Source organism: Actinia tenebrosa, unplaced genomic scaffold (assembly GCF_029948245.1).
Source record: "Actinia tenebrosa isolate PJP-AT-01 unplaced genomic scaffold, QUT_ActTen_1.0 PGA_scaffold0__85_contigs__length_37466705, whole genome shotgun sequence".
Taxonomy (NCBI): Eukaryota; Metazoa; Cnidaria; class Anthozoa; order Actiniaria; family Actiniidae; genus Actinia; species Actinia tenebrosa.
This window is the reverse complement of record NW_028292569.1, coordinates 35,049,465-35,067,660: the sequence shown is the minus strand read 5'-3', so window position 1 is coordinate 35,067,660 and position 18,196 is coordinate 35,049,465. Positions and strand designations below refer to the sequence as shown.

At 37.9% G+C, this 18,196-nt stretch overlaps 3 protein-coding genes across 3 annotated transcripts; all 3 read right to left on the bottom strand.

Moving 5' to 3' along the window:
• Positions 1–14: 14 nt before the first annotated feature.
• LOC148914164 (uncharacterized) lies at positions 15–3,356 on the bottom strand. Its single transcript, XM_089025441.1, is given in 6 exon segments — positions 15–257; positions 259–315; positions 779–834; positions 837–912; positions 2,108–2,245; positions 2,787–3,356. Coding segments are annotated over 6 exon segments (1,041 nt in total). The 3' UTR covers positions 15–113.
• A 1,587-nt stretch (positions 3,357–4,943) lies between these two features.
• LOC116296829 (uncharacterized) lies at positions 4,944–9,376 on the bottom strand. The gene is made up of 4 exons (XM_031704929.2): positions 8,671–9,376; positions 7,017–7,154; positions 5,960–6,106; positions 4,944–5,750 (listed from the first exon to the last, which is right to left on the bottom strand). Exons 1-4 carry the CDS (start codon positions 9,253–9,255, stop codon positions 5,550–5,552), a joined length of 1,071 nt encoding a protein of 356 aa, XP_031560789.2. The 5' UTR covers positions 9,256–9,376; the 3' UTR covers positions 4,944–5,549.
• A 1,369-nt stretch (positions 9,377–10,745) lies between these two features.
• LOC116296817 (BTB/POZ domain-containing protein KCTD9) lies at positions 10,746–18,153 on the bottom strand. Its single transcript, XM_031704913.2, has 13 exons — positions 17,600–18,153; positions 17,217–17,341; positions 16,586–16,623; positions 16,306–16,380; positions 16,095–16,149; positions 15,902–15,957; positions 15,253–15,381; positions 14,705–14,772; positions 14,154–14,246; positions 13,307–13,456; positions 12,615–12,720; positions 12,140–12,273; positions 10,746–11,403 (listed from the first exon to the last, which is right to left on the bottom strand). The coding sequence occupies exons 1-13, from the start codon at positions 17,660–17,662 to the stop codon at positions 11,251–11,253; spliced, it is 1,245 nt and encodes a 414-aa protein (XP_031560773.1). The 5' UTR covers positions 17,663–18,153; the 3' UTR covers positions 10,746–11,250.
• Positions 18,154–18,196: the final 43 nt, after the last annotated feature.

The following is an 18,196-nucleotide window of genomic DNA, read 5'->3' as shown; positions in this document are numbered from 1 at the left end:
GGTTTGGGGCATAAATTTAGAACTATGAATTAAAACCACAAAATTGATAATGTATTTAAACCACATATTATTTAAATGGCTACATTTTTGCCTGCTCTAACCTTTAACCAAAATTAAGGAAAGGACTTGGCTGCTTCAACCATGTTTTTTAGTTTTTGTATAGCAAGATGTGTCGGTAGGAATCCTAAGCCACAGTCAGGTGCGATCACCAGCCGGTCAGCGGGTACTACTGTTAGTACTTGCGCTATACGGTTTTTTTATCTCTTGGACGGTTTCCAGTTTACTACTCGCTATTTTAATAACTCCCAAAACAATCTGAAAACAGATTATCAGATAATCGTCATCATCGTCATCACCCACATCATTACAGTCATCAGCATCATCATCACTATCGTCATCCACATCCTCACCACCGTCATCATTGCCATTATCGTCACCAACATCATTATAGCCATTGAAATCAACATCATCATCATCATCCACATCATCACCATCATCGTCAACCCCACCACCCTTGTCATTATCATCACGAACATCAACACCATCGTCACAACCATTACCACCAACATCACTGTCGTCCCCGCCAACACGATCATCATGTCCACTATTATTGTCATCATCACTACCAGCATCGCCATTGTCGTCAACACCACAACCACAACCATCTTCATCATCATCACCGTTACGTCATCGTCATTATCATGGTTACCAACATTATGTAATATAAAACGATTTAGATTAAAAATGAAGGTTCCTCGCTACCAATAAGCTCACGCACCTTAGACTTCTTGAAGTGCTTGAATAATTCCAAATCATTGTAACGATGTGCATCCCATTAAAACCAGCTTGATCAAGTTTATCAGCCAACATCAAGTAGGCGCCAGGGTCTGCTTTAGGGTAATCCTCGTCGTCCTGTCAGAAAACAAAATATCTTGATGGATAGTATACCAAGCTGACGTCACTATAGCCGTCACGCAACGTTTCTTCTCTCTCTCCCTCCTTAAGCGTTACGTGTAAACTTACTGACGTCTCCAGCTAATTAAGTCGTCCGCGTTTACGGAAAGGGATTATGGGTCAACTATTTTGGGCTAGCATTTCCCTAGCAGGGACTGAGTGCAATGTAAATTTCTCTTGTCGATGTAATTAGAAATGAGATTCCGCCCTGAGTTCGACTAGCGTTTACGATCAATTTAAAGAATGAAGAATTCGCATTTCATGGGTTCTCTTAGCAGAATCTTGGGAAATGGTAATCAAAATAGAACGGTCGAAAGCTCAATTCTGATTGGTTGACCTTGAGTTTGTTCAGAAGGTCAACTGAGATGGCTTGGGTAGGAGGCTAGAAGATGGGAGGCCAGATAATTTTCCCATATACAAGACTGCATCTGCATTCGTACTACCAGTTATCTAATGGTTGCATGCCATAAAATGGTTTGTACTCGTTCATTTCGGCAGGAAAGGATAAGTATTGGATTACAGAATAGAACAAGGAAACACAATAGATTTGTTCTATTGCACGTCACTCAAAGGTCCTTTCAGTCTATGTGAACAATTGCTAACCCGATAACCAAATGTGGGGGTTGGCAGAATATGAGAGAAGTGTAACGCATAGTGGAGCCCAACTCAAGTGTTTTGTTAATCCCTAACAGCTTTTGCAGAAGCAGTGAGCAAGTTTCGTATCATTTATAAGATTAAAATAAGAATAGCAATGAATATGGATAAGAATGACGAAATAGAAAATTAACGTGCATGCTATGTGCTCTCATAATGCACGCTCCATCAACCAATAGCGCAGCGCAGTCGTGACGTCATAAAAACGAAGACAAAGGCGAAATACGGACAAACAAACTTACAAGTTTACTTTCAGCAGATAATTTTCACAGCCGATCGCAGTTGAACTTAGTTTACATGGGTTATTATTGCAACTTTAAGTAAAAATAATAAAATCGGTTCGTATAATCCTCGTAGCGGTTAAACAGAATGCAATGTTTGTCCGAATCTTTAAGCTATTTTAAGAATCAGTGTGCTGCGCTATTAGAACGCAAATCCAATAACATCAGTATGATGAACGGTGCAGGGAAAAATCTTCATTTCTTAATTATGTACTCACAAGGTGATTGGGATATCCACAGCAGACGTGCACACATTTGTTAACAGTGCTTGGTACCCCTTCAAAGCAGGCTGCCAAGTGGTCTATTCCATATTCTAGGGCTCTTTCTGGTAAACGAACCAGCACTGGTTCATCAACCTGGAATTAGAACCAGCAAAAGAATTTTTAAATCTTTGAAGACTATTTGGCAATTTCTTAGAATTTACACCACTCTTTATTTATCTGTTTAGAACTATTTGTGATATGCAGGAGCAGATCTAGGAGAGGGGTGAAGGGGGAGCACAACTCTCTGAAATGAGCTGATATCGACTGCACTGTTGGAAAACAGATGCCCTTAATCTTTTGCGAAAAGTCAGTTGAGACTTTTCTCTCTTCTTGGGCTTCCTGTGGTGCTGGATGGTGTTTCTGTCATAAAATTCTGTTGCATTTGCTTATTTACAGCAAAGCTCCACCGCAGCCGAAACGGATCGGGGACCGAAACCAATGACTGCTGTGAAGGCGGACTAGTTGAAGATGCACTAATAAATAAAATTCTTGCTCATTTTGGCGTGACACAATTTTCTGTTTTATACTTGTGTTGCACTCTAGTGGTTAATAGCGCCAGTAAATATCTCTGTTTTTACAATTTTGTGACTGTTTTTCAGTCATTTCAGAAGGAATTAAGAAAGGTCGTACCTACCTGAATATACTGACATCCAGCGGCCACCAAGGCTTGTATTTCTCTGTTAATAATCTTGACTAAAACACTACTAAGTTCACGATCGTTTTTGTAGTAGGTATCGCAGATTGAATTTATAATAGTCATTGGACCGGGGATCGTAATCTTCACTGGACGTTCTGCAACCTTTTGAGATTCTTTCCACTCGACGTGAACCCAAGGTTCCTTGTCCATTGCTTCAATTTCGGTAACAATGGTCGGGAGGTCGGCTACCCAAGCCCCGTTACGAGAACTTTTCTCTGTCAGTTTTATGAAATCAATTCCCTTCATTCTACGGCAAAAATAATGCACGTAGTTTTCTCTCGCCATTTCGCCATCTGTAATGACATCGATTCCTATTTCTTCCTGAAGTTTTAAAACCTCTGTAGTTGCTTTCTTTAAAGTATTATCCAAGTGGTCTTTTGACCCAAGGCCTTCGACTTTTAACCTCGTGTAATCTCCTAAGAAAGTTTCCATTTTACGAAACCAGTCGGGTATTTGGAGGTATTCTGGCTTGGGGAAGCAACCAATTACTGTAGTTAACAAAGGCATGGTTGATTCAGTGAAGAGAAGACTACAAATAACGATCTGGTTCAAGTCTAAGAAAACCAAGATGTTCACAGGGAACCCGGCTTTTCTCTACTTTCACATCCCCATAATACCTTGCGTCTTTGGGCGGTAACCAACCAAAAAACTGTCCCAAATTGAAAAGTTTCTTAATGGAATTTATACTATACCTGCTTTTATCTGTGCAATACTGATTATCAGTTTATTCCAAGTTATTTTTGCGTGTACAGATCATGAAGAGTTTTGGTCTTACAGAAAATGTATTGACTTACGAAACTTTTTTTTAAATTTACCTTAAACGTCTTCAAGCTTCTATCTTTTTCTGTTTTTTACTTCTTCATTTTATTTTTGGATACCAACGGGGTATTGTCAGCATTTTCTGATCAGCCTTCAGCAACATCAGAAAAAATCTGTTATCATTTGGTCAGCTACAATTTCAAGCTCACGCCCCCTCATGTGAGCCCATACAAATTATGTCTCAAAAACACGGTTTTGGATCTTTTCTCAAAATAATGACTATCTAGGCAAAAAACAGAAGTGGATTCAGTTAATTCAACTATTCACGGACTGTATTATATGGTTTAGATTGAATTCTATTGAAAAAAGACCCACCGTACTTTTTGAGTTGAATGTACGCTATTGCCGGGACGTATTTTACAAGAGAAAATGCATGACGTAACCGGGGTCAAGCTAGTCCAGACGCTGTACCCTCTCCTTTCCTTCCGCGACACAGGAAGCCCAAAAACAAAAGCGGAGCGGCAAAGGAGAGGGTACAGCGTCTGGACTAGGGTCAAGCTAGAAAATCGTCTCTCCTTGAAATAAAACATAACCTTTCAAAAAACAGAAGTGGATTTGAAAACCCCGGGCTTTCCTGAACATTTTGGTATATAATTCATAGGAATTTGTTAAAATTTAGAACCGTATTTTTGCTGATTTTATAAGCTCATACTATCTGTTGGCCTATACATTCGCCTCTTATGGTTTCTTAGGTTTCGTAGCCTCGTAAACACGCTAACTACAGCGGTTCGCGAAGAACAGAAGATTTACAAGGTCATTTAGGATGTTGTGTCACGCAGTTTACTTGTGCTATATAACTTTACTTTTAAGAACAACCTTTTGCTTTGGAAAGAGAGGAAAAAGACCGAAAAGAGCAAATATTCCAAATGCATGGGCAATTTTTTTCCAATGATGTGGGTTTTTACCCTCTGGTTACCCCCAAAGACGCAAAGTATTCTATGGGGATGTGAAAGTAGAGAATAGCCGGGTTCCCTTTATAGCCTGCGTTCAGCCGGCCATAATAAGCCTTTTCATAGTTTAAGAATCTATTCCACTGCGCATGCGATTTTATCCCGAATTTCTAACCTTCTTTTGTTTAATTAAGAACAAAGAAGATTTAGACAAAAGAAGGTGAGAAATTCGGGATAAAATCGCATGCGCAGTGGAATCGATTCTTAAACTATGAAAAGGCTTATTGATCCACGGTACATACATGAAGCCCAAGCTAGGTTTGAATCCGTTGTCCAGAGTAACCGTAAAAGAAGTAAAAATTAATCAAGCAGGATGTGGAGAACATTCTGATAATATTGTGGTTTTTATCTTTACATGCATTTAAAAAATTCTGAGATTACACGTGTTATAATTTTCTATTTTTAGTAAAATTTTAGACTTGATGTACGGTTTTACACGCTGTGATTGGTTGAGCGATCAGCGATTATTAGACGATATTCACTGGTCGTGGGTAGAATTAAAATCAGCTAAGCGATAGTAATAAAAAAGTAATTTTTATCCTGAATTTCGTCTCCAAAAAATCGCAATCTTCTCGTACAATTAGGAATATTAATTATAAATTTAATACAATAAAAAAGAAATTATGAATATAAAATAACAAATTAAGATAACGAATTGACAGATACGCGTAATATTTTGAAAGTTCTAAAATTGGACTTGCCTAAAGGTTAGTACAATTTTGAAAACCTTCAAAACATCACTTGTACTAGTACTTATCAAATCTAAATAATTGTGCTTGAGCTCGTGCGATTAGCTATAAATATTGCAAAAAAATTTCCTCTACGAGCAGAGTATAGTACGTAGTTGGAACTTGCGGTAGTTTCTCTGACCTATATAATACCCCCTTTCCCCCGAATGAAAAATAAAAAAATAAATATTACTATAACAGAATTAAGGAAAAGACTTTGCTGCTTCAACCATGTTTTTTAGTTTTTGTATAGCAAGATGTGTCGGTAGGAATCCTAAGCCACAGTCAGGTGCGATCACCAGCCGGTCAGCGTGTACTACTGTTAGTACTTGCGCTATACGGTCTTTTATCTCTTGGACGGTTTCCAGCTTACTACTGGCTATTTTGATAACTCCCAAAACAATCTGAAAACAGATTATAAGATAATAATTATTAGCATAACCTACAAATGGTCTATCACAAATCCTGCACTCTGGTTGGCTAAGCTTCTAGCGGTCTATTAGTAATAATTTATAATGAGGAATCTCTATGGAATTGGGCTAAAGTGTGCTTCGGTTTCCATATGAATTTGATTGTTTTGACTGACTACTTAGGATAAGACAGGCATTTTTACCTTGGAGTTTTTGAAGTGTTTGAATAGGTCCAAGTCATTGGTTCGATGAGCATCTTCTATTGAAATGTGGTCAAAACCGGCTTGATCAAGTTTGTCTGCAATCTTTGGGAGAGCGTCCAGTTCGGCCTTGGCATAATCCTCTTGCTCCTTTTTAGCATGCATATATGAATAAACGTTAATGCACAGAGCAAACTAAACACTTTTAGCCAAATCCAACTAGGAGTCTATCATCAATGCTGCATTCTGATTGGATGAGCTGCTATAAGTTATAGCCTACTTAGTAATGAAAAGTGCCAGCTTTGAAAGCCAAAAAATTGAATTTAACTTTAGTTCAACAATCTATATATTTGACTGACTAGTTGGATTTGACTAAAACAATTAGTTCTCTTTCCCTCATGGCCTACGAGTCAATAGCCCATTCATGCTTGAGGACTAATTGCTAAACAGTGGGGCTAGTACTGGGTCTAACGATCTAACTTACTTAGGGCCCGCCGATCTTGGTAGGATCTGTAGATAGGGATTTAGCTCAGATGACAATTTTATTAAGAATGTGCTATTTTTCACATTTTTTAAGAAGAAAGTTTTGGAAACCAAAATGAGGATCCAGGATTTTAGAAGGGGTTCAGGAAACACTACTTTTTACATATTTCCCGCATTTACAGCTATTTCAAAAAAGGTTAAATACTGAATACTGCATACTGAATGAGGCATTCCAAGACCAAAGGCATTGTGGGTCTCGTTAATTTAAAATAAAAAGTAAATATTAAGCAATTAACTGTCTACATGTAGTTAGTATGTTCGTTCAGATGGAATACACCAAAAATAGAATAAATAATTATTATTAATCCTACTTTAGACAATGTCACTATGACCCACAATGAACTTCAGTCTGGGAATGCACTATTCAGTATGCAGTATTCAACCTTTTTTGAAATAGCTGTAAACTCAAAACTATGATATTAATCAATTTCATTCTACTGAGCATAAATAACAAAATTGGCTTATAAAGGGAGGTTCCATTGAAATCATTGACCCCCCCCCCCCCCCATCTACTTACAAAATATATAGGATATCCACAGCAGACGTGCACACATTTGTTAACAGTGCTTGGTACCCCTTCAAAGCAGGCTGCCAAGTGGTCTATTCCATATTCTAGGGCTCTTTCTGGTAAACGAACCAGCACTGGTTCATCAACCTGGAATTAAAACCAGCAAAAGAATTTTTAAATCTTTGAAGACTGTTTGGCAATTTCTTACAATTTACGCAATAAATAATTGAAAGAAATTGCCAATCACTCTTTATTTAGAACTATTTGTGATACGCAGGGGCAGATCTAGCAGAGGGATGCAGGGGGAGCACACCTCCCTAAGATGAGCTGATATCTACTGCATTATTGGTGCTTGAGTTTTTAGGCAAAGGGTGTACCCTTTCCTTAAATCCTGGATGGTGCATTCCCCCCTCCCCCCCCAAAAAAACTCGCAACTATGTTCCCAGGGCCTTCTTATCTCGCATTCTTCTTCAAAATGGCAGTGTTTGAAAAAAAGCGAGACAAGAACGCACTCTGGAAAAGGGCTTGGTTTTAATCGCAACTTCATTTCAAATGCCCATTATCTTTTGAGAAAAATCAGTTGAGACTTTTCTTTCCTCTTGGGCTTCCTGTGGTGCTGGATGGTGTTGCATTTTTTAAGTTTACAGCATGGGCTATAGGAGAATATGTAGTTTGTGTTAAAGGTAAAATGCTTGTTAGTAGACCAAATAAATCACTAATTACTCGCTTGCATCTGTCTATCCATATTTTATTAATTGTTATGTTAGTCTCTGATGAATAAACATGAATTCAATAATCTTTTATACCTCCTTTTCCTTTGATAAACAACAGGCAACCCAAGCTCACTACATTTACAAGAGAATGTATGTATCAATTTGTTTGTTTTGAACTCCTGCATGCAGTTTCAGCTAGTTTTGAAGGGTTTTTTCTTAAATACCCTTATTCTTCAAAACTGGATGCAGGAGCTCAAAATAAACAAATTGACACAACAGGTAAGTCGACAAACTTTTATTCACGCTTTTCCAAATAAAATACAGCATATTCTAAATCCCCATACATTCTCTTATAAATGCAGTGAGCCTGGGTTGCCTGTAGATAAACCTTCTTTGTTATTGATGAGCCTGCAATATCTTATTAGGAAAGACCGCAGATAACGTCATCATCACAGGGAGCCCACTTTTTGTTGTATTTGCGGTGTTTCATAATAAGATATAGCGGGCTCATTAGAAAGACAAAGATGGCGGTACGATTGATTTGTCGAAGAAAACTAAGGACGTAAAAAGACCATTCAAGTGTCTATTCATCGGAGACTTACGTAACAATCAATAAAATATGGATAGACAGATCCAAGTGAGTAATTAGTGATTTATTTGGTCTAACGAGCTTTTTCCCTATCACAAACCAAATATTCTCCTACAGCCTATGTTCACAGCAAGCCGGTTGACTGACCCGGTTGAAGAAGCACTTATAAATCTGGTGTGACACGATTTTCTGGTTACTTGCGTTGCACTCTAGTGGTTAATAGCGCCAGTAAATATCTCTGTTTACACGATTTTGTGACTGTTTTTCAGTCATTTCAGGAGGAATTAAGAAAGTATAGTCTTAACTGTTTTAGGAGTACCTTCATTATTACAGATTAAAGATATAGAACATACGTACATACCTGAATATACTGACATCCAGCGGCCACCAAGGCTTGTATTTCTCTGTTAATAATCTTGACTAAAACGCCACTAAGTTCACGATCGTTTTTGTAGTAGGTATCGCAGACTGAATTTATAATAGTCATTGGACCGGGGATCGTAATCTTCACTGGACGTTCTGCAACCTTTTGAGATTCTTTCCACTCGACTTGAATCCAAGGTTCCTTGTCCATTGCTTCAATTTCGGTAACAATGGTCGGGAGGTCGGCTACCCAAGCCCCGTTACGAGAACTTTTCTCTGTCAGTTTTATGAAATCAATTCCCTTCATTCTACGGCAAAAATAATGCACGTAGTTTTCTCTCGCCATTTCACCATCTGTAATGACATCGATTCCTATTTCTTCCTGAAGTTTTAAAACCTCTGTAGTTGCTTTCTTCAAAGCATCATCGAATTGAACTTCGGAGACGTCGCTTTGAGATTTAATATCTAAAACCTCGTTGTACTGTTGTGTGTACTTCCCATTGTGAGTAGTGCGAAACCAGTCCGGTATTTGGAGGTATTCTGGCTTGGGAAAGCAACCAACGACTGTAGTTAACAAAGGCATGGTAGATTCAATGACTGGACTAGATGATGGTTTACAAGCAAACACGAGGGAAAACTGGTACAACGGAACGGGACCAGTGCGTGGGACAGCGCAGCCTGGCCACGCTGACGATAGGAAGGCGCGGGAGGACTCTGGGTACGAGATTGCCGGAACCACCGGAACAAATATACGAAACAACAAAACAGTGATCGGAACAAAAAAAAAAAAATTAAAATCACTTTTTATTTAAGTGTCTCCCCGTTCTAGCGCTTTTGCACTAATTGGGGACACTTTTCGCTCACACACACTACCAACACATTTAGGCCCCGTCCACACTAGTCTCCCTCGCATCCGTTTTTAGTCTCGGTCGTCACGCAACGCTCCCTCCCCACAAACGCGTTTGTGGGGAGGGAGCGTTGCGTGACGACCGACACTAAAAACGGATGCGAGGGTTAACATGTTGACTCACGGCGGTGAAAGACGACGCGTTAGCCGCGAACGCCACCCATGTTACCCAAATAATAAATATGGGAAACAACGAAAACAGTGATCGGAACCACTGGAACAAATATAGGAAACGACGAAACAGTGATCAGAACCACTGGTACAAATATAGGAAACGACGAAACAGTGATCAGAACCAATGGAACAAATATAGGAAACGAAACAGTGATCGGAACCACTGGAACAAATATAGGAAACGACGAAACAGTGATCAGAACCAATGGAACAAATATAGGAAACGAAACAGTGATCGGAACCACTGGAACAAATATAGGAAACGACGAAACAGTGATCAGAACCAATGGAACAAATATAGGAAACGAAACAGTGATCGGAACCACTGGAACAAATATAGGAAACGACGAAACAGTGATCAGAACCAATGGAACAAATATAGGAAACGAAACAGTGATCGGAACCACTGGAACAAATATAGGAAACGACGAAACAGTGATTGGAACCACCAGAACAAAAATGGGGACCATAAAAAATGAGTGAATGAATAAAGATAAAAATAGGGGAAAAGTAAATCGTTGTTGCTTAAATTTTAAATCCCTTTGGTTTACAGCTGTACAAGCGCGTGAGCAGGAGGGCCGAGGGGACCTTGGCCTCCCCCTTCGTAGTTTTGCAAAATCAAAACGTAGTACGTAATGCCGGCTCTTTTTTTTTTAATTTGTTTCTGGGTTCAAAGATTATGGCAGATTTTTAAATATGCCCCCCCCCCCCCCCCCTTTAGGAAAAATCCTGGCCCTGTTGTGTTTGTCTGCAGGAGGCACCCTACGAAAAGAATGCAGCTTCAATACCGTTGAAAATTGATATAGCTTATAGATAAAAAGTTGTATTTTAGATTGTGAAAAATAGAAAAAATCTACCAGCTAGTTTTTGAAAAACTAAGTCAGTAGCTTAAAATTAAGCATTAATACAATACAATTTTCACGAAAGAACCAAAAATATTATGTTTCCTCTTTTGCAAACCAGTGTAGTTATAAATTAAAGTTAGTATATAGTAAAAGTTTTTAAAATTTATTCTGAGTAAAAAAATAATGGTATATTATTAACACATTGTTTACAATGTACTGGATTTATTCCCTACAGCATTTTGGTACCAAGATCAAGCTATCACTATACATGATAGGGTTCCGCTGCAAGGAGCTGATATTGTCCTATCTTTACATGCCCCAACAGACTGGGACATGTAGGTGTCATTAAATTGAACACGTTCTGAATTATGCTCCCTCAGGGTTTCAAATTGAAACCTTGTATTTGAGACATATTGGTATTATATTTAGACAGGCACCAATAGATAGAAACATCTAATAGGTACTAAATTCTTTTGCCTAAAGAATTTATGCCCCTCAAGGTTCAAAGTTTAAACCTTGTATAGTAGGCTGGTATAGTTTACACATATACCAACACAGTGGGACATTAAGAGGGCTTTGATTTAATCACCTTTAGCATTTGGTACCTTAATGTTGAATTTTCATTACAAACTTTAAACCTTCCAATAGGTGCCTAATCAGGAGAGCTGGTAGTGGTTCTACCTAAATAGGCACCTACAGACTGGGACATGTGCAGGGGACCCAAAATCTCAGCAAATTTGGCACCTACGACATTTGCTCCTCGAAGATTAGCATCTTGGAGGTCACAGCCACTCAGATTGCAGTTCTATATGATAATTAAAAAAATATCCTTTTAAACTAAGTCCATTACTTAAAAAATATTTTCTTAAATATTGTCTTTTATGACTGTGAACTAAGACTGGTATTCCAAACTTTCAAATTATGAAAGCCCTTTGTGCCATTCCCTTGAGCATCATTTCTTTGTTTAATGGTTGCACATGAAAAGACACAGCAATTGGATACAAGTCAAACAAAGAAACTTATTGTTAAGAGAGTGATATGTGATCTAAAATATTGTAAAACATTACACTCCAGCCAGAGGTCTATGGACAAAGTTATTGAGGACCATATGTTAGATAACTTATGGTTAATAACATATTTTATCATTTAATTCTGCAAAGAACGTTCGTGATAGGGGAAAAGACCATGAATGATATCAGACCATATCTGGCTAGTAACATTAATCTGGCTTTCCTGTATCAGCACTTCTCATTTGCTCATGATCAGGTAAGATAGAGTTTAGAGGGAGTTTGAGCATTTTATTGCAGAATTAAATGATAAAAAACTTATCAGTCAGCTAAGTATCTGATATGGCCATGTATTTTTACTCGTCACTTGTATTTTGGCTTGCCTAAAGGCTCACCAATATACTCCGTGACTTGTAAAAATACACAGCCATATCAGATGCTTAGCTGACTAATAACCTTCATTTATTTTGCAATGTTAGTAAGACTGTAACAAAGTTTCTGAATTTCATACACATGATTAGAATACAAACTCACCTCCAGGTCTGCACCAGCTAGTATTGCACCCCTTAGGTTACAGTTCTGGAGATTGGCTCCTTTAAGAGTTGCAACTCGTAGAATAACGTTTGTCATTTGACTCCCTTCTAAATCAGAAGCCTTGAGATTCACACCTAAAGTAGAAAGTGATGAGATTAAGATTCATGACAAGATAGCATATAGTAATGAGGTAATGATGAGAATGATTGTGATGTTGGTGATGATGAATGCCAATGATAATGAAAGGAAATAATGATGATGATGATAATGATGATGATGATGATAGCAACAGGGGTAGCAGTGGCACAGTTCAATTGAGACTAAAAGCACCTCTGGCAGCCACTCTACCGTCCATCTACTCCATACAGTAACCATACCCATACTCCAGCCCTCCTGGTTATAAGCCCATCAAAAAACCCTTTTGAATGAGTATAAGCCCAGAGCTCATAATTGGTTTAATAAAATTAATGATCACCTTCAAGATGAGCCTGTACTCCTGTAGGATCTTCGAAGTTACATCCTCGCAAGGAAGCTCCTTCTAAATTGGCTCTCTGAAATCTCGTATTCCCCAAGATGGCTCCCTATATGTTATTCAAATAAACATGACAGTGAATTTTCTACATACATACATTTTTACAGTCTGTTCTACTAGCAGCTAAGCAATAAGTTGCATGTGACAAGAAGGGTGAAAATAAACATGTGCACGTGATCAGAACGTGAAAACCGCTAGTGGCGTGACATTTTGCACCAATCGCAAACAACAAAGCGGGAGCAGGTATCTTGCTGGAATTTTTCCGTACAAACAAAGCTTGAAGAAAAAATTTTTTTTTCAGTATTTCTACAAAGAAACACTGATGTTCATTTAAAAAAGAAAGAATTTGGAAAATACGAAAAAAGCGGCTAAAAATGCTGTTGCTACTCTCCTCGCTTTTTGGTAGCCAAAATACAAGACTGTAGGCGAGTTGTATTTGTAATATCTTTTGTTAGTTTTCATACACTTAGCTTGCTTAATATAGTTCTTATTTCGTAAACTGACTTCTCAACATTTCTCAATTGCTTTTTAACACTTAACTTGGCTTTACCTTGTGAAACATTGAGACTCTCGGGGAAAACTAACTATTTCCCTAGCGACCAGACATTAAGTGTACAGTTTATTGGCAGACTTACATCCAAATGTGCATAGGAGAGGTTAGCATTTTCTAATGAACAGTGTGACAGGTTTGCTCCAGCTAAGTCTGAGTGACTTAGATTAGCCAGCTTAAAGTTGATGTGCCGCAAGTCCAAGTTGGAGAGATCCGCACCTTCTAAATTGATACCCTGCAGGAAGAATAAACATTAATTTGATACTAGAATCTTGTGAAGTCCCAGACAATTGTGGTGATTCCCACTTCTTTCCAGAGAAGTGCATGGGCACTTTGCAGAACTTAACGGCCTTAGTTTTAGACAGAACCATGATTATTTGAGGGGTGATATATAAAGAGCAGATCCAGGGGTGACCTTTTGCACATATAAAAAGATTGTATATAACCGAAAACATTTTTCAGGGCAAAGTTTCACTCAGTTTACTTGAAGTTCTCAAATGTAATTTTCCATAAATTTGAGATACTATTTTTTCACCATTTTCTCGCCTTTTGTGGGTTTCCTGCGGTACTTGTGCTGGTACCTTAAAAAGTCACCTCTTCAAAATTCTGTCAATTTGAAGAAAAAAGCTGCCAGGTTGGCTCATATGGTTGGCTCTAGGAGCTAGACCAACAATCATTCTCAAAATATAAGAACATATTTGCAAATGGCTAGACCTTTGCCAGGGCTAAAAAAACAGCTGTTGATCAATTCTTTACCTTGCCAGGTATCTTGACCAGTAACATTGAGCCAGAAACAAGGTATGAATCAGCTTTATCTAGTTTGGTAGGTCAATGACTGGCGACTGATCAGCCATTATTTAAAACTCTGCTTTGCCAACTGGGGTGCAGACCATTAAAGAGGCATCATCTTGTCATATCTTACAAGTACTTACTTGGCATCTCAATTCTCTTGTTGAAGGTGTTGACAGCAAAATTCGCACAAATTCATTTCTACTTAGTGATTCATCTTGAAGTTTTTCTATTTTCTAAAAAATAAAATACCATTGACTACTTCCATCTTTTAATAATGAGATCAAGCTTTAATTAGGAGACAACTAGTGATGAAGGCGATTAAAAACAATGGGAATTCCGATACTTTCAAGAGACATGAAGCAAGTCCCACTAGGCTGCATTATTCAGTTAATTTATTGGATTTTTTCAATTCATTCTTTGTTTTCAATCTTCTGTTAACGTATTCAGAAATAAAATGAAATCTCGAACTCTATGCTGCATTTGAGACAAAAAATGATGAACCATCAAAACAAAGCAAACTTAGCCAATCAAAGATAAGCTACGTTCCAATGAGCCTTGACTAGTTCTGCTAAACAAGGAGTCATACATGTTTATCGCAGCTCAATGAAATTAAAAAAAAGAATTTCAATGATGCAGTCTAAGGGGCAGGGTTCATATCCTTTGACTGTGAGTGCCTAAAAAATGTCTGTACCTTGACAGTTTCTTCAAGCTCCTCCATCATACTTGTAAGGCCAAAAAACTTAGCTTCTTCAAGAACACCTGCAAAGGTGTATAGTAGTGGTAGTGTAAGTTATGAATAATTATTTAAAAAATATATATTAGGGGAGAAAAGAGGCTCCCCATTGTCTTCCAGTGATTTAGGGAAATGGTGGGATTTGAGGGGGGGGGGGTATTAAAAACATTCATGTACAAGAGGGGTAGGGGTAGGGGGAGGGGGAGGGGGAGGGGGAGGGGGAGGGGACACAACGAAAGTTTTGAGTTAAACAGCACTTTTAAATGAACAGTACAGAAAATCTTGGAAGGACCATTTTTTAATGCAACAATGGAGAGGGGGGGTCAAATTTCTGGTATAGGTTATCAAGCGAATCCAACTACTCCCTACAGATAAAGAATGAACTGTCCCTTATCCAATCACAACATGGCTGAGTGAGTCACACGTACAGTATTGTTTCCCACTAATACAAAAATCATTATAAAAATTACATAATCATCAAAGTATGTTGTAAATAAAAAAACTACCTCTGGGGTTGACTCCTTCATCAAGAATCACACGGCCATGTCTTAGGTAATTCAAAATAGGTTCAAAGTACACTGGGCTCCTGTCAATCAAATATGCTCCACTTGGATCTCTGATGCTGCACCAAGAGTCTACAGATATTCAGTAAGAGAGTTATCTTGTGAGTACACCCAGTAAGTGAAAGAAAAATAGGTCAAATTGAAGGATGAGGATGATGATGATGGTGATGATGATGATGATGGTGATGAGGGATGATAATGATGTTTACAAAGATGATGATGACACTGAAAAAGATGCTGACGGTATTGTGATGTTGATGATGATGTTGATGATGAAGATGTTGATGGTGTTGTGATGTTGATGATGTTTATAATGATGATGATGATGATAATATGATGAAGTTGATAATGACAATGTTGATGACACTGATGATGGTGATGTTGAAGATGATGATGGTGATAGTGATGACGAAGATAATGATGGAGAGGAGGAGGATGATGATGATGACAAGAGTGATGATGATAATAGCCATGACTAAAGTAAGACAAAAGATTTATTTGTCTCCCAAATAAAAGTGATCTAGTAGGCTATAAAATAAGTACAAGTACGTACATATTATGGCATGGTTTATTAGATAAAATGTTATATTACCTGTGACAGAAAACATCTTGGCAAGCATGCTGTTAGATTTTGATAACAAAGTAGCTCTGAAATAACACAAGAAAGATAGAAAGAAATAATTTATGATATATACGTATCAAAACCTTTACCAACCATTTTTTTTACATAGCTATAATGAAAGCACATGTTTGCAATAAAACTACACCACTTAAGTGTTATGCACCTTGTTGTAGTAAATAATTGTCCTCCTACATTGAGCGTCACCCAATCACTATATGCTAAAGATAAAAGAATATATAATATAATCAGAGTAATGTCTTGTGCACATCTAAATTTATCATCAATTTTCATTTTGTTGCTCACAGAAGCCAAAATTCCTGAGACATCCAAAACTTGTTGTTGACTATAGAAAGATAAAAACAGCTTCAACTCACATTTTGGTATCAAGTCGTCTGCTTTGCTCATTTGTTGATGGAGAAGAGAAGGAACAAAGTCAATGTTGTTTGATGCTATGAGAAAATGATAAAAGATGACAATTAAAATTTTGAAAAGATAGATAGTACTGTACACATTACGCTCCGATTGGTAGAGTTAGCTTTGCTTTCTTAATGACATATTTTTGTGCTTACGTCACTTCCTGTGTGCTTTGTTAACTACAGTACTACACATATTATATTCTTAATATACAATATATAAGATTTAACCCCAACTAACCTGGTTTTTCAGATGCTATATATAAGACCTCATCATCCCTAAGTGACAAAAGTACACTGTATATAATCTTTTTATCTGATTTCTGAGAGGAAGAGTTGAATAGCAGATATGAAACAACTTTTCTGCATTCTGATAGGCTATAGCATCAACTAATAAACCAAAGCCCAAGGATGGAATAATCATATAGTAAGCAAAGACCTTATCATGACCACTCACTTCTATCCTACACTCTGTAAATGAAACCTGTTAACAAATTCTAGAATAAAATAAAATAATCAATTGAACCTCAGGTATGGCAGCGGTGGTCCAGACCCCCCTCAACCCTCCCCCTGGGTCCCCCTCTTTTTAGCACCCCTCCTTCCATTACACTATGATAGGTCATGCATGATATATGAAACCACATGTAAGTCACCAGGGACAGATGGGGAGTGTGAGCCATCCAGGATTTTCGTATTAGGAGGGGGTGCACCCTTTGCTTACAAACGCATACACTAATAATGCAGTAGATATCAGCTCATCTGGGGGGGGGGGGGGGGTGCACTCCCCCTGCACCCCTCCCTTAGATCTGCCGCTCCTGGACACACACCTTTTAGTCAGCTCCAGAATACAGTATGCAAGTGCAACAACCCACCTTATTAGTTCTATATTATCAATACGGCCTCCTTTAGATGTATATATCCCTTCTACACAGCTCAGCTGGAGTTTCTCTTTGACAAGTCGTTCTAGTTCTTGCATCGTTTTGGGAACACTAACAAGCTGAAATAAAACTCACATTTAACGCAGGAACGAACAGATTTAAACCACCCATACACTTTCCTAAGACCTATATCTGCTAGGTAAAGCATTCCCAAAAGATATGTTAACGTTTCATTATTTTATCCTTCGAGTTTTCTCTCGTAGTTAAACATTTTTGCCGAGTTCCGGTTTTTTGAGTGAACTTTATTCATTCATTCAATTCAAACCTTCATCTATAATTTTATGGCTATAACTCAAAGCTATACTCATTTAAACTACCTTGCCTTCAGAGAGAATACCATGTTTGTAAATAACGGCTCTTTTGGGGATATTGCTGGCCATTTTGGAGGGATTTTTTCACGATATTTCAGCATTACTTTTGCAAACTTTCATTTCCTCTGCCATCTTTGCCAATATTTACCACTGGTTCCCAGTGCCCCACCACAGGTAACCCATAGGCTTACTTTAATCGATAAATGGGTGTTGTCCTTAAATGGGGTTCGGGTCGTAGCGTACATAAAAAAAGAGTTTATGATGTTGAGAAAAAGAGGTCAGGATAAATAAAAGCATCCAGATTATTTAGGTTGATCTTCTTATAACTATTAAGCTGCTATGTTATTCTTTAACATACTGTATTATTTATATGTTTTCAAGATTTATTATATATTTTAGGCCGTCTCATGTAATTCTTTCACACATTAAGTGAAACTTTCAACTTTTCACTATGTCGTTGAATGAAGAGGAAGTTCCAGCCTGCTGTAATGCCACAGCATGCTAGAGTGCAAAATAATAAGTACAAAATAGCACCAATAAAATAATTGAAAATGAAAGAAATAGATGTGTTTAGTGCTATTTAGTTTTAGTGCTATTTCACGG

Coding starts and splice junctions, on each gene's coding strand:
- LOC116296829 (XM_031704929.2), bottom strand. CDS start 9,255: ATGCCTTTGTTAACTACAGTCGTTGGTTGCTTTCCCAAGCCAGAATAC. Junction 6,107..7,016: donor GTGGATATCCTATATATTTT/GTAAGTAGATGG, acceptor CATGCTAAAAAG/GAGCAAGAGGATTATGCCAA. Junction 5,751..5,959: donor AACACTTCAAAAACTCCAAG/GTAAAAATGCCT, acceptor ATCTGTTTTCAG/ATTGTTTTGGGAGTTATCAA.
- LOC116296817 (XM_031704913.2), bottom strand. CDS start 17,662: ATGGCCAGCAATATCCCCAAAAGAGCCGTTATTTACAAACATGGTATT. Junction 13,457..14,153: donor CAAGAGAATTGAGATGCCAA/GTAAGTACTTGT, acceptor TTCTTCCTGCAG/GGTATCAATTTAGAAGGTGC. Junction 12,721..13,306: donor TCTCCTATGCACATTTGGAT/GTAAGTCTGCCA, acceptor AATAACATATAG/GGAGCCATCTTGGGGAATAC.